This window comes from Nannobrachium achirus, assembly GCF_963921795.1.
Source record: "Nannobrachium achirus genome assembly, chromosome: 13".
In the NCBI taxonomy this organism is placed as follows: Eukaryota; Metazoa; Chordata; class Actinopteri; order Myctophiformes; family Myctophidae; genus Nannobrachium; species Nannobrachium achirus.
The window spans coordinates 36,249,983-36,266,706 of NC_137833.1; the positions used below are offsets into that span (position 1 = coordinate 36,249,983).

The window sequence follows — 16,724 nt, forward strand, 5'->3', positions numbered from 1 at the left end:
TTAGTTGTTGAGACGTCGGTATAGGCAACTGGATTCAGCGGCATTTGGGAGCAGTCTGTCTACACATTGCATGGCACCATGTACGCCAATTCAGCACAACGTATACCGGTACCAACATTTCCCGACAATTAGACGGCTAAACACAGACATCGTTCACATCAATTCGTTTGTTCAGCTTTCTGCAAAAAGGGATCAATCAATTAATTGAGCGAGACACTGTCGATGAATCAATATTAGGCTACATTATGCTTTTGCCTTATTCCACTCTTTCAGTTCCGTCCAGCGTTATGTTCAATCGGGCGTTCATGCAGGCTTGCTGTCCGTCATCCATCACCCCAACAGGTCAGGGCAGAGACGTTTCTCCGGCACGTCGGTTGCGCTGACTTCGCTGCCGTTGCAGTAGAGAAAACGTGACTCGGCCGGCTCTCGCACATGTTGCGCAAAAATGCAAAACTTCTCAAAAAGTAGCCATAATAAATGCATCATTTTTTGGAACCAGGCAGGTGTGGAGGGGGGGTTGCATCGTGCCTGTGTAGCTGTCGATGGTCAGTGGTCTGTCCTCTTCTGGATAGGCAGCAAGGCTATATCGAGGGTTTTGCCTTGTCTGTTGTAAACTCCTCCAAGCATGTTTAGTTTTGTGTCGGCTCTCCTCGCGTCTTTCTCCAGCCAGAACGCATTCCATTTCTCCCCGGCTTGTCGGGGACAGCAGCCGAGTCAAGTCTCTGCAGTCACGTGGTGGAGACAGCCAGGACTGAAGCAGTGTGTATGTGGACGTCTCTCTCTCTCTCTCCCTCCCTCCCTCCCTCTCTCTCTCCCTCCCTCTCTCTCTCCCTCTCTCTCTCTCTCTCTCTCTCTCTCTCTCTCTCTCTCTGTAGTTAGGGGGTGTCCCTCCTCCCCGTTTCTGCTGCTTGCCGTTGCTTTAGACAGTGAGCGCAGGAAAGAGGAGACGTTCACTGGGCTATACCTGTCTTTCAGAACCGAACCTCGGGTCCCCGACGTTTCTGCCTCTATTTCGATTCCGCCTTGCTGTCGGTCCTTTTTTTATTTATTTTTTTGCTTCTCAGATCACAGTTGGTACTTTTTACGTAGGCTATCTGTCTGTCTTGCGGTTCTAAAGGCTTTCCGAAACACAGCGATTTAGATTCGCCGGGTTTGATCAGCTCCATTTGGATAGTAGGAGGACAGCCGAGCGTAGAGCTTGGATGAGCCGTTTTGCCGAAATCCTGAGATGGAGTTGCTGTTGATCTGCGTTTCCCTGTGGATACTGCAATGCAATCCTGCCAGAGCGGACTCCATCATACACATTGGTAAGGGTCCTACATTATCTGCGCCTTTTAGCCACAGACAAGTGAAAAGGCAAAGCATGCGGGGATGCGCTATAAGGCACATTCTGCGTCGCTCAGTGGATTTGGATTCTGTTGGGAGGGCGGGTTAAATTTCCCCTATTTTTGTATATTTTAACTCCTAAACGAATTATAAAGTTCGTGCTCAATACATATATTTTGTATATTTTTATGTTTGTTTTTTCAGTGAAGACACTTTGAACAGGGGCGATTTTATAGCCACCGATGCCCTGTAGGCTATTGTTGCACTATAACTAATTTTGTTGAAGCAACAACGAAATGAATGTCCAACAGAGAAATGGCCGAGGCTCTGCTAAAGCAACCTACCCTCATTTCCTTACCCCGCAATAAGCCTCAACTTTCACCAGAACGTGACCGCAATGTCAATAACCGCATAGAGAGGGAATGTCAATGGGGGTTTCGTTTAGAGATGCAAACGCATAGTGCCCTTTTATGTCCAAACTTCTGACCAGCATTGACATTTTCAGAGGTGTATTGATTCGTTTAGAGCGTCATTATAGCCTATACAACCGGGCGATTTTCATTCAATTTGAAAAATGGGAACCAGTTTCGTTTTTGCCATTGCAATAGGCTATGACTAGACTATTTAACATTTCATGCATGGGTCTAATGCAATTGATGACCACAATCCATGATCGACGCACATGCACGCGTGCGCACGCACATAGCCCTGTATGCATTTACATGTATGCGCGCACGCGCACACGCACACACACACACACACACACACACACACACACACACACGCTCTCTGAATAATTGCATACAAGTCACTACAGCTGCAGGAGTTTTTTCTCCGTTGTCGCACACGAGCGAATCGTGGTCGTTTCAGTCACACACATAGCAGATGTCAATGCTATGATTCTTATCAGATTTTTTGTCACGGTCTTTCCGACCACATTGTTGCCGTGCTCACAGTTTACCGCAACAGCCTGGCACGCAGCAGCAGGAGCTCAATCACGAGCTAATACAGCAGCGGGACTTCATCCAGATAATACTGGCTGATGCTTCCTATAATGAGCGACCTCCATTATGGTTCAACAAACTTTTTTTTCTTTCTTTCTTTCAATAAGGCCCTGCCGGCTGCCGCCCGGCACCGACGAAGCTTTTGTCATCTCGAGGGAGACTGTTGTGTGTGTGTGTGTGTGTGTGTGTGTGTGTGTGTGTGTGTGTGTGTGTGTGTGTGTGTGTGTGTGTGTGTGTGTGTGTGTGTGTGTGCGCGCGCGCGCGTGTGCGTGCGTGCCTGTCTGTCTGTGCGTGCGACACCACACACACACACACACACACACACACACACACACACACACACACACACACACACACACACACACAGAGGCTGTCATAAAGAAAAAGAGAGGCCAGTTTATAATCACCAAACGGGGCCTGAGTTCGGTCAGTGTGATTACTTTGACGATCTCACAGTATTTTTTGTTTAAACATTTGGCTATTTTAAGTGTACTCAGTACTCATTGTTTAACACTCCACTCACTGCCAAGTTTGTAGCGTAAAAATGAACGATAAAAGGAGTCCGTATAGGATATATAAGCCCCTCAAAATGCTGCTGTCGGCTTGTCGCTGACCATGGTGCTGAAACGTGGAAAGGGGCAGCGCTTACGTGTGACTGTGTGTGCAGTGCACACATGTTGCACAACTCAAGTCTTTAAGTGCATTTACTCAAGTAGACTACTGTACAATTTTGAGGTAGACCTATACTTTTACTTTAGTATAGCCTAGGCTATTTACTCCGCTATTTGAAAACTTTAGTTTAGTTACTTTGTAAATTTAGATTATTAGGCCTATTTCGTTAACCACTTCAGCCCTATAGAGATTTCGGCCACGGCCATTTGAAAATAGACGATCTACAAGCTTACAATGCCTAGCGATGCAACGCATTGTGAGCTTGTAGATCTGCTATTTTCAAAATATTTTTATACATTTCATACATTTGAAAACTTGTGGAATGGGACATTCTGCATAATGAATAGGCTACCTAGCTTCTACTTTTGGTACTTTAATACATTTTTATAAAAATACTTTTGTACTTTTACTAAAGTAAATTTAGAATTCCGGACTTTTAGACTTGTAACAGTATTTCTGAATTGCAGTATTGATACTTTTACTTGTGAACATGTGAATACTTTTTCCATCACTCTTGAAACTATAAGTGGAGAATAATAGAAACAAATAGGCCTACCAAATTGCTGCCTAATTAAGGCAGTCGATCTTTCCTTCACTTGGCTATAGGCAGTAGCCTAATAGGCCGCTATCTCCCTCCCAGGCTTCCAAACATCTTAAAGGGTTATTAAAAACGCTTCGCTTGTTTTTGTTTCTTCGCCAGTTAGTTGAGCATTGATCTTTGTGTTCGACAGGTGCCATATTCGAGGATAACGGCGCCAAGGATGACGAAATATTCCAGCTTGCCATATCAGACCTAAGTCTGAACGATGACATTCTCCAGAGCGAGAAAATCACCCACTCGGTAAAACTGATTGAGGCTAATAACCCCTTCCAGGCTGTGCAGGAAGGTAAGTGCTATTCGATGGAATCATTTTTTGTAATCGATTGGCCTTTTGTTTCATTACTCGGAGCCGCGGGGCACACAATAGGGACTAGGCCTATGCATTATTTTGCTCAGTCGCTAAAGGCAGTGGCGTCAGTTCAGCAAAAGCTAAGGTATGGCAACATGGGCGCGCGTGCAAGACACCAGTCATGTTGCCATACCTTAGCAACAGGCACAATGAAAAGTACATTTTATTATTTCCCCCTGTAGCCAAGGTATGGCAGCTGCCATACCGTGCCATACCCAATTGACGCCCCTGGCTAAAGGGCGTCGTGGTTATAAGATCCGTGGTTATACGAGGCCTTATTGTGTGTTCATTGGGTGAAAGACTTCAATTATAATTGTGTATTCCTTCATGAGCTTTGGTCATTTCCCGTTGTGTATTTTGTCAACGTGACGTGTTAGGAACCCACAACGAGCGAGTATTATCATCGTTCTTTCTCTGAGTGACACTGTGTGCGTGCGCAGGCGCGTGTGTTTTGTGTGCCACCTGTGTGTGCATGCAAGTCTACTTTGTGGAGAAACAAGGTGTCTTCTGTGGTTGAAAAGCTAGGTGGAAGCATTGAGTTAGCACACAGTGTGACTGATAATGATCTCTCTTATGTCAGGAAACTGAGGAAATCATTTGAGAATGAAGCTATAAGTTTCACCAGAAGTGCCTGCACCAAATTCACAATCTCAAACTTTTTTCTTTTCTTTTTTTTTATGAAATGTCGTCAAATAGCAACAGGAACAAATTAGATTTTGTCTTTGGTTCACTGAGTAACCAACATTGCAACTGAAATTCACATCACATTCCTCAGCCACTCCAGTCTAAGAAAATGTATTGTCTGCCATATTCCACTTCTCTTTGCTCTCAAATATCAAAGGCCTGCAAAGCATATAAAGGAGATTCAAGATTAAATATGAATATTGTCTGGGAAAAGTAATTTATTCTACATTTGAAAGCAGTATACACTGGTACAAAACCAAAGCATGTACAATTATATTTGTTGAAAGTATTATTAATATTCTTTTGGACATTTTTAATCTATTCGTTGGGATGTTCAAAGTATATTTCTGTCCTTGCTCAGCACCTACAGTACCATAGCTTTAGAGCGAGACTGCTCTTCATAGTTCATCAGAGAAGCAAGTGCTAAAATGCTTTTTGATACTCTAGTTTGGCCCCTTTCATTCAGCTATAGTCAGTCCCTAATACATATTTTATTTCACATCACACCCATAACCTTCAGGGTTGTCGAGCGTTGTATGGTGCAGAGCATAGCACTGTTCAGAAATTCAATTATGGTACTACTGTATCTCCTCCATACTGTATGAGCCAAAGAACTTTAAATACTGTAGCTTGGCTATAGGGTTTTGTTGTATGTATGTATGTATGTATGTATGTATGTATGTATGTATGTATGTATGTATGTATGTACAGTATGTATGTATGTACAGTATGTATGTATGCATGCATGCATGCATGCATGCAGAACCACCTCAGCCGTAATGAATGCAGCATGCATGGAAGTAGCCTTCTTCATATTGAGCCCCAGTAGGGAATTCAGGTGTCATAATAGGAGCGACAGCCGTAAGAGTTAAACACAGGAGAGTTACAGGAGTGTGCTCTGTCTGTAAGTTACTGTGCTGTAGGTTACTGTGTCATTAGTCAACTTGGGTCTTATTTTGAACACTGCCTTCGGGAAGTCTGGTTTATATTTGGTATGTATTCTGCTAATGAGAACAAAACGGAGGAGAGACTGAATAAAGATTTTGACAAAACTATTCTTTTTCTTACTAAGAAAAACAACTACTACGGTTGTGGCCTACACATTGAAATGGAATGGCTTCATTTCTGACCTTCGTTGGCAGTAGTGGTGGTGAGCTTTGAATTGTTTTATCTCTGAAAAGTATGCTGGCTACACTATTGGCCAGAACAACTGATGACCTCTAGTCTTCATAATGGGGCAAAGAAGAACAAAAAAGAAAACTTTTTTTCCTGGATTGTCCCAAAAATATTGAACAGCTGTTGGCAAAGTCAAAGTAACAAGGTATTTCAACTACAATTTACTTTGTAGTTATTCACATTATTAGCTGTTGACAGGTGGTTAGCTCTCCTGTTGCATATTGGTTCTCTATTTAGAATACCCTGCAGGCTTGCAAAGCAGACTTGACACACATCATCTGTTTTCATTTTGTTATGTTTCTACTTTCACTTAAGAAATTCATAGCAGGTAAGATATGTAGCAGACATTGAAAATGAATAAAAGGTGAAAAGTTGTGGAAAAATAGTGCAAAAGTTTTGTAATTGTTCAATCAGGTCAAAGGCGAGCTAGCTTAAAGGAATACCCCCAAAATGACTTTTTGTCTCCACCAGCCGAAGGCATGGGGAGACTATGTTTTCACCCCTGACCGTCCGTCCGTCTGTTACCAGCTAATCTCTGTTGGCCCAGTCACTGCCAAACTGTGCACATGCACACACTCCCTGGATGCCAATTCAGAAACTCTGCTCCACATTTTTCTCATGGGCCTGTTCTAGCGCCACCAGGAGGCCGGTTTTGGCAAAACTAACTTTTGGCCTGTACTCCTATACAGATTTTGTCCAAAAATGACGCGAATCGGTAGACAGTATCTCTACAGTCATGTGATCGACATGGATCTGTCCGATTGTCCATATTTCATCCTGATTGTCTAAGATTGGCTTCCAATGTTGTCAGGTTTGGTCTGTTTTGAATACTATGCCTCAAATCATGAACACAGGGTTCGGTTTTGGTGGAATTGTGCATGCCCAATAGGCAGAGGGATAAATGGCACTTTAACATTTTCAAATCAAATATTGTATTAATGGTGGCGCTATAACAAGCCGATTCATGTTTAAACCATAACTTCACTGATCAGTGTAAAAATTTGTATGCACACTCCCTAGAGGCCAAGGAAAAACCTTTGCATTTTATAGTGCGCAAATCAGTACACCGTATCTCTATAGTCATGTGATCAAGAGGGATCTGTCCGATATTTCATATTCCATCCTAATTGGCAAACATTGGCTTCCAAAGTTTGTAGGATTGGTCCATTTTGAACAAAATGACTTAAATCATGAACGCAGCTTGTGATTACAGAGACCTACAGTCGCTTATCTCCACAAATAGGGCAACATTTTGTTTTTCCAAAATCTTCCTGATCCATTTTGATGACATGAGTGTAGACATGCTGTGTAGTGATTTTCGTGATTTTAGGGCAAAACCTGTAGGAGCAGTGTCCAAAAATGTGTTTTTAAAAATCGGCCTGAAGGTGGCGCTATATGGGACAGATTCATGGTGATGGGATGAGTGTAGACATACTGTGTAGCGATTTGCGTGATTTTAGGGCAAAAACTGTAGGATCAGTGTCCAAAAATGTGTTTTAAAAATCGGCCTCATGGTGGCGCTAGAAGAGGGCCATGTGAGAAATGAGGGGTGGGGTGTCCGCGTTGCCTTGGCGGACAAATAGGTACCGGCCCCGGCTCTCCCGGACCCTCCTAGCCCGAGTTACGGCATTTTATGTGAGCTGCAGTGGAGGGGGTCCTCCACTGGGGGCGCCACCACTTTTGCATCCGTTCTGGAGCAGCAGGAGTCGGTGGTCCCCGGGAATTCCCCGTGAGCAGCCCCGTTGGGGTGGTCATTTGGTCATTTTTGCACATTTGGTCATTTTTTACATCTGGGGGTCCCCCAGGGACCTGGGGGTCCCTGGAGCTCCGGGGGTCCTTGGAGGTTGTAGTTTGGCAGCCAAGGAGCGTGTGTGCAAAATTTGGCATGGATGGGGGCAACGGTTGCGGAGATATGAGCAGGGCAATAGTGTGACGTGTGAGGTGTGACAGACAGACGGACAGACAGACAGACAGACTGACAGTTTGTGCAGGTTTTGAGAGTAAGTGCGACCTACGGTCGCAATAATATATTATTGAACTCAAGTCTCCATAGGGTGAGTAATCAATAGAAAAGAAATTTCGTTTTGGCGGTGAACTATTCCTTTACCACTTGGGTAGGCCATTAGGCAAAATTCCAAACATAAAAAAGGAGGATGAAAACAGACAATCTATAAGCTCCATGATCTTTTTTCTATAGTATGGTTTCACCCCTGAACTGCATAGATAACTAACTTACATTTCGGTCTTGACTTTTCTTAACTCTTGGCTACAGCCAACAGTATAAATATAAAAAAATATCCACCTGTTTCCGCAGGAATTCATTGTAGTATTATGTGTAGGACACATCCTAGATTAGTGGTTCTCAACCTTTTCAGGCCGGACCCCCCAAAATAATCATATTTGAACAGGGAACCCCCCACCCTGACAAGTACTTGGTGTTGTAAGAGTTGAGGTATTACGTTTTGTATAACACGGTTTTATTGTGAAAATAGCAGATCTACATGCTCACAACGCCTCGCAACGCGAGGCGTTGTGAGCATGTAGATCGGCTATTTGCACAATTTCGGCCTCCAATATTTGGCCAATGTTTAATTTGACATTTTAGAGGTCCTAAAAAGTAAAAAAGTCTTCAAACTGTCACTTTAGAAATGTGCAGATACCCTCTATACACTTCAACATTATGTTGGCTTGTTTACTGTTCAGTGAGAAAACAAATGTTGCACATCAAGTTAATCATTTGGTGACCCCCCCCCCCAAAAAAACCTTTGGGGACCCCCTGGGGGTCCCGACCCACAGGTTGAGAACCACTGTCCTAGATGACAACACACTAGGGCAAGAACATGGATATATATCAACTAAATTCTCCGTGTAAATTAACACCCTACTTGTAACAACAGAGATGGTTATGAAACTGAAAAATGGTTTAGTCTCAGACATATTTCTTGCATTGCACTTATGGCAGGCTGACCCAGCTTATATGGCAACGATGTTGACATACAGTACAGCCCTAGCTGCCACAGCAGCATCTGCACATAATGTCTAATCACTGGAGCGCCAGGCACTTGGGGTGACATTTGGAATTGGCCCATATGCTGTGATCTGTGAGGGCTGTCCTACAAAGACAATAGAGTTCTACAAAAGCAACAGATATCAATTATTTTGAGTAGGGGAGCTCATAGCTGTTTTAGTATAGTAATTTAGTAAACCGTTTATAAACTTCCCTAATGAGTATACACACCTGTGCAAGAGGTCTTCACCATCAGACTCATCTTAATTTACTGTTTGCTGTATTTTGATAGTCTCTTGGAGGAATACTTGGACAATCTATTGGAACAAATCCATGGCATACTAACAATAACCATCTTCAGGGTAATTATCATGGATTGGTCGCGGGGACTTTGCTGATTCCTCATCACTTGCTGATTCCTCATTCCTTGCCGCAACTTGTTCCAAAGCGCTGTCCTCCCATTGAACTTGTTAGCCTTAATTGGGTCTTCTTTAATTTGCTTATAATCACCGCTAGCAGTTAGGTCCCCTCCTAATCTAATATTCTCTGAAGCGGATGATTAAGGGCCATATACACTCTGGGGGTGGTAGGGACCTAATACGAGGTCGATAACACCCGGATCGATGGGCGTCTCCGGACTCTTGGTGCGTGAGGCACAGGGGAGGCTGGAGAGCGTTGAGTGACAATGGGGATGAGTTGACCTTTCGCTATGCTCTTTAGTTCACTGCCACCCCACTGTGACTGGCAGGGCCCTGCCAATGCCTGGCGAGGAGAGGGAAAGAAGGGAGGAGCAGATGGTAAGAGTGAGAAGAATGGGGATGAGGTCATAGAGGGAGGGAGTGTAGGGGTGAACAACAGTCAGAGTAAGCTCAATCTGGGAATCCATTTGGTATAAAAAAAGGTTTGACTCCAGTCCTCCCCTTTCTTAGTCCATTTCCTCCCGGCTGCTTCTGTGTTTATTCCTACTACAGTATCACCAACTCTAAACCTTTAGGGCAGTGGTGCTGACAGAGTCTTGAGAGATTAGGAGGGTAGCATGACTAGAGCCTGACCAATGCCCGCTCTTTGGGTCCGATTTTGGAGAATCTTAACCCACTTTTTGACTGATATTTTGTCAAAAGTAGAGCAAATATAGTTACTGTAAATGAAGAAGAAAGAAAGGAAGAAAGAGAAAGAAAGAAAAAGGAGGAGGATAGAGGAATTGTGAGTTAAATAAACATAAGGGCCTGGTATCTGAGTGGTTAAGGCGCGTACCACATACAGTAGGCTCCGATGCTCTGATGTTTTTAGACCCTTTGATTCATGCGTGCCTCTACCCGACTCTCTCTGACTCTTTACAGTCTACACTGTGTGGATCAATGAGGGCAGAAGAAGGCCCAAAAATATCAAAAAAAGGAGATGGGGGAAAAAAAGCATTGAATAAATATGAGTTTATACAACAAGAGGTGTTTATACAGGAGGTAGCCTATAAGGTGATGAGTAGAGGTTGTCTCATGAGGGGAGAAGTTGCTGTGTCATGACTGTCCTTATTTGGCTTCGGGTGTCCTCGACCTGAAAATGCACATTAAAATGGATGTCAAATAAACAGCCATTCACAACGCGACAAAGTGCAATGTTGTCCTCTAATCCTTTGATCGCTCCTTGATGGTTGTTCAAGGTTGTCTAGATGCTGTTCCTGTGTCCATGCAAGTGGACAGGAAGAGCATGCTGTCCTGTTTATTAAGTTCGCTTTTAGACCCTGGTAGTCTACTTGTAATGTGCCATGTTGTATCCGATCCCAAATGTTGTTGGTGGTAGTAGATGGGGTGAGCCAAAGTAAAGATAAAATGAATTACTGGTGTTGGTGTTGAATGTAATTCTAATTTAGCCTAACATCAACGCAGCACATTGCATTAGATTGAGAGTCAGCTATTTTTGACAAGCAACAATATCGTATGACGGTTAGCTTCTGTTAGGCTTTAGCCAGCTGGCCAGGGTGTTTTCAAGCCCCCTGTAGTCAAAATGTGCGGTAATTTGTTGAGTGCATTTGTGCCCCTTCCCACATCACACCCACCGGTAGACCCTCCATTTTCATCCCAACTCATGCCAAGGTAAGGTCAAGGAGAATTTAATTGTCAGCACATTGTGTTCTCTAAGCCCAGAGACTGAGAATACCTCACCATGTCATTCTTTCTCATTTTTCTCTTTCCACTCTTTTCACTTTTCTCAATCTGCATGGTAAACACTGCAATTATTGCTCCTCTTAAAGTGTTGGCCTGGGTGATGCAATATCCTCCACCTGATTCCATGCTTATGACAACTCATTACTCGCCGCGCTCTAAACGTGATGGAATGCTGGCCTTTGACTATTATTGTCCCGCTGGTTTTAATAATGCCGCGTAAATCACGGTAATGGATTTGTTTGTGTTTTCATGTCTATTTACCGGCGCTACACAGAAGGGGGATGATCAGGCCATTTTGCCAGGCCCTGTTAATTACCCAATGGCTATTTTTAATCCGTCATAAGCTCCTCGATGGGCTGTATAGCGGGCCTTGCTGGCACCTTAATCAGCTAAGTGAGGTTGCGGCAGACGTATACCTTTCACATTTTAATCCCTTTCGTTAGCATGAACCCCATGGCTCAGCATCCTCCCTGGAGTCAGTGGAGAGGTTTCTGCAGGTTTATGGTGCAGTGTGAGGTTTGAAACCGATACTGTACCGTACAGTATGTGGTCCAATCTAGTGAATGCTCCACATAGACATTGTTTATATACTGTAGCAGTTCATATTTCATAGGATATTGGCAGATGTTTGATGTGTGTGTTGTAGGGCATTCACGAATAGTAATTTTTACTATTCGAATTATTCGACCTCAAAGTATTTGAATATTCAACAGGAAATATATATATATATATATATATACATATATATATATATATATATATATATTTTTTTTTTTTCATCCAATAAAAACAAGCAATTTCCGGTCTAGTAGTGACAGTTGCATTAGCTGGCTCTTCCTCCATCATGACATTGAGTTTACCGGCTGGCCGCTGTTTTTCCCACTGGTAATTAGTTCTGGGACATGAAACGTGACGCACGTCAGTATAGAGCATTAACAAATTCATCCACCAGGGGCATTGACAACTCATTCTTGTGACTTCCTATCTAGCCAAGCTGTATAAACCATGAAGAAATATATATATGTTTTTAAAGAGAGGGAAAAAAATAAAATAAGCGAATATTCGACTTTGGTGAACAACGTCGAATAGTGACTTCGATAGTCGAATATTCAAATATTCAGTGAATGCCCTAGTGTGTTGGCTCTCTGCCTTAAACTGTATGTAAAGTGTCTTGAGAAAACTTGTTGTGCACTTTAGTCAAATGTAATGAAATTTAATGTAATACTAATTAATTAACCACTTTCAACCTGGCATCCGTATTTTGGGCATGTCGTTATAAGCAAAAAAAAAAGAAAAATATGGAAAATGGCTCATCTACAAGCTCACAACGTGTAGGCTTAAGTGGTCGACAATCACATTCTAAAATGGGACAATTTAAAGACGTGATGCTTTCTCAAATGAAAGAGGCCGACAGTAAAGGTATGTCCTCACCGGCGAATTAGCGAAAGCGACGTGAATAAGCGAACCAAAAAGGCGAAGAATTCGCCATTCGCCCTTTTCCATACACACCAAAAAGCGACGCGAATATGCGTATAATATTCGCTTAATTCGCCTAAAAACGAGGGGGCGATATCTGCCTGCATAGCCACAGGAGAAAGGAGAAGAAATGAGAGAGAGGAGAGGAGAGAGGAGAATGGAGACAGGGAAACAAATAAAACAATGGAAACTATATCCTCAAGTGATGATGAGACCTGGCCGTGGTTGTTAGCCTATTAAATAAGAAAAAGAACAGAAGAGACCAGGCGCAGGCAATCCATTAAGGCGAAAAGGCCGTCGCCTTACATTTATTCTGTTGAAAATGTAAAATATAGCCCCCAAAGCACCCCCAAGCACCCACAAAACTTAAAGAATGTTGCTCAACCCCCCTTGCCCACTCGCTGGGGAAGGCAGCCAGCCAGTTCATTGGGATGTAAATTGAATTCTGGTCGCCTTTTCCTCGCCTTTTGTTCCTGCGCGTCTTTTGTTATAATGGTGTTACGGGGCAGGGGAGGGGATTTTGGGCCATTATCACCTCTACCTGGCTGAAAGGTGGGATACTGTATGTTGCTCTCAGACTAGCCTTGATTCATTACTGACTGAACTCCAACATGAGACCACCAGCTAAGAAGAAGTTCACCCAGAAAAGACGCTCCAGTTCACCGCCGCCAGCAAAAGCAAGCCGCCTTCTGAAGACCTCCCTGCCGCCGCTTTGGAGCCGCCTTCGCCGCCTTCCGAAGACCTGCCTGCCGCCGCACGCAGCACCGACAGCAGGGGCCGAGGCAGCCTGCTTCCCGGACACAGAACCAGGCTCAAGCGGCAGCAACTCACCGACAGCAGCGGGGAATACACTGCATGCTTTTATGACAGGCTGCAGCCGACATGCTACTTTTATTGACCTTCAGAAAGAGAAATATCCACACAAGAGAGAAGAGACCCCTTGAACTTGAACGTGGTTGTGACACAAGGTGGAGTTCAAGAGCTAATGCTGTTACTAAAGTGCACGAACTTTATGACGTTATACTAGACCTTTTGAGTAATTATGTCACGAATCTAGGTCCATCATGTGAAGAAGCAAATGCATTGTTAACTAGGATACAAACAAGGAAGTTTGTTTTCCTTCTCGTTCTCTTTAAAAACCTGTTTTCTAGTTCTGATGCAGCAACCAATGGCCTGCAGTCTAAAAAGACTACTGTACCAGACGCTATAGATTTAATTGATGGTCTCAAAAGACAGCTGTCAGCGATTAGGTGTGATGAAAATAGCTTGAAAGGATATAAAAGCATCCTGACCGAAACAAATGCTTTATGTGCCGAACATGCTATTGTAAAGTGGGATAGATATGCAGTTAGTACAGCTCGAAAATGCTTTGTTCCCTCTAAATTCAAAGATAGTATCATTACCACTACCCTGGGAAAACAATCAAGAGTCCAATGTGAAAAGGATTTACGCATCATTTTAAACCAGATCTTAGGCTCTTATGGTGTCATGACGTCTGCTAGTGTATTCTTAGCAACTCCCCGTGCTGCTAATGTAACTGATGCTGATGTAACTGAAATGGTAGAAACTCTCAATGTCTCTGGCAGTGTTTTGGGTGTTGCTGCAGTTAAAGAACATGAGCTTGCTTTATTTATGACTCACCTTGATATCAAAGAAAGCAAGGGAGCCAAATGTAACACACTGCTTAAGGTTTTAATTTGGATGTGTGCCCTGCAAATTGAAACGTGTCACTATTTGGGCATATTGTTTGCCTTGTTTGTAATGCTGTGCTTTTTGAGAATAAAAATCCATGCATTGAATATACTTGAATATTGTTTTTATTTATTTATTCACTTTAACGTATTTAAAATGGAAAATGTGTTTTTTATGGGCGCCCCCCCCTCCCCTCCCCTGGGGGATGGGCTTCTCGATGGGGGGGGGGGGGGGGGGAATAGGGGGGGGGGCACCTCGTTGGCATTTCGGCTGGCATTTCGCCTATCCTGACCCTCATTCCTGGGTACGCCCCTGGAAGAGACAAGTGACAACACGCGTTCTCCGTTCCCCCTCCCCTCAGCTCCGGCCGGGGGCAGAGTAGGCTAGACAGGGTCGGTCAGTGTTTTATCATAGCCGGGTCGGAATGGCCGCATCACCCTCGGAATACATACGGGGCTGTCAATCATTATGTGTATTACCCGAGAGGACCCAGCGAGATGAATGGCTGTGTAACAGTGAGATGATAATGCTGGTCTAGGATCAGTTTAACAGCAGGGGTAAAAGATATTGGTGCGTGCGTAATGCATGCGTGATGCGTAGCCTGCTGCCAGGATGATGAGAAAGCAGCCGCGACCGCGTACAAGTTAAACCATGACTTACCTCTCTGTAGTTAGAAAATAGCCTAAAAGTATTCCTTTTAATCTCTGGCTTTTGTTTCGATCTTAATATTATAGATTCCTTGGTAGCCTTCTTCTGCCTGTCAATCAGTTAACAGCGCACGCTGCACGACTGCAGTGAGTTACATGAAAGAGGGTTTTAATAATGATTAAATGGTCGGGTCTCTCGGAAATAAAAGGATTTCGGTCTGTAAAAAAAGAAAGTCAGTGTAAAGTAACTAAAAGTAGCCTACATTTACTCGAGTAGCCTGTACTTGTAGGTATTTGTACTTGAGTCGAATTTCCAGTACTTTCCTTCTAATCAACTCATTTCGGATCCTATTGTAGGCTATTTAATACCCAGCGATTTATTTTTAAACATTAGTCTTTTTGCAGATATAAAGTAGCCTACAATAACAAACACATAAACCATGCTTTTACCGGTAAGACATTCGAGTAGGCTACTTTTTCCAAGCAGCCACGCAGATGAGACACGGAAAAAGAGAACGACACTGTTCCCCTCGGCCTCAATGTAACGTGAAGGTCCCTCCACCATTCTCTCTCTCTCTCTTGAAATAGGGTAGAGTGAGCTTACTTTGATACAGAGAGAGAGAGGAATTCGCCTTTGAGCGTTCGCTTAATTCGACACAAGGGCGAATAAAAAACAGACGCCTTTTCGCTTTTTCGAAATTCGCGTTTGGTGTGGATGCTTCCATTGACTTTATAAGGTTTTAAACAAAAGGCGAATAATACGCTAATTCGCTATTCGCCAATTCGCCCTCTATGTGTACGGACCTTAACACTGACTCTCCAAGGCCGTTCAGAAAAGCTGTCTGAGCATGACAGACAACTAGTTCCAGCCTCCACCAGTGAAGTGAGTGAATGTTAACATGGCCATTTTCTGTATACTCAAACTATATCTCCTGACTTAGAACAACCTGACAAGCTTGGTATACTTACAGCATGCCTTCCAGCTACACTGGAGGTTACTCGACAACAGCAACCAAACAAGATATACTGTATCTGCATTAGTGCTGAGGCTGTGTAGATTTGGCATGACTGGGAGGACAGTTTATGTGCTGGCAATGCTGCGGTGCAATGGAGCATGCATGATTCGGAATACTTCAGTTTGTGAATGTGTAGATATCTACTCAATTTATGCTGTGTGCGTGCATGCGCGCGTGCGTGCGTGTGCGTGTGTGAGGAAGATATACAGAATACATCTCAGTGATTTGGCCCCCCTGCTGACTGCTTACATTAAATACACTCAGGAGCCATAATAATTTCTTACCTTACTGTACGTATTTTTCTCCCCTTGGCAGAGCTCTTGAAATGCTATATTTCAGTTTTTCATGCAGGTTGGGTAGGGTTCATATTTGAACCGATACAGGCACTACATGTATCTGGATTTCTGTATTTTCGTTTTTAGTCCAAACTGTTTAAAAATGTCATTTATGTTATTATTTTAGCTGTAACACGCCTATAATGATAAGCCCGAAATAGAGATGTCAGGTTCAAAGTGGTTAACTGAGTTTGGTACCCGAGTGACATTGTCACCATCAGGGGCGTCACAAGGGGGAGGAAAGTGGGACTGAGTTACTAGGGCCCAAGGTGGAGGGGCCCTAGTAACTTTAGCTATTGAAAAATAGCAGATCTACAAGCTCACAGCGAGTGCCGCGCTGCGAGCTTGTAGATCTGCTATTTTTTGAAAAGTCGTGAAAATGGGTGAAAATCTTTGAATATATGTACTTTTTAAGCGAACATTTGTAACTCAAATGTTGCTTCTGGGGGGTCCCTGGAACTAAATATTTTGTGATGGGGGTCCATGGCCAAATACATATCATCTTGGGGGTCCTTGACATGAAAAAGTTTGAGCACCACTGACATGGAAACATAGGTTTCTTGCAAATATTTTCACG

At 43.4% G+C, this 16,724-nt stretch overlaps 1 protein-coding gene across 1 annotated transcript in view; it reads left to right on the top strand.

Moving 5' to 3' along the window:
• Positions 1–1,228: 1,228 nt before the first annotated feature.
• The window catches only part of grid1a (glutamate receptor, ionotropic, delta 1a), a gene marked incomplete at both ends in the record, with an annotated part of 460,593 nt that continues 445,097 nt past the window's right edge, over positions 1,229–16,724 (top strand). Inside the window, 2 exons of the mRNA XM_080739942.1 lie at positions 1,229–1,307; positions 3,734–3,889. Coding sequence (XP_080596068.1) covers positions 1,229–1,307; positions 3,734–3,889 — 235 coding nt within the window. The remainder of the gene's footprint in view (positions 1,308–3,733; positions 3,890–16,724) is intronic.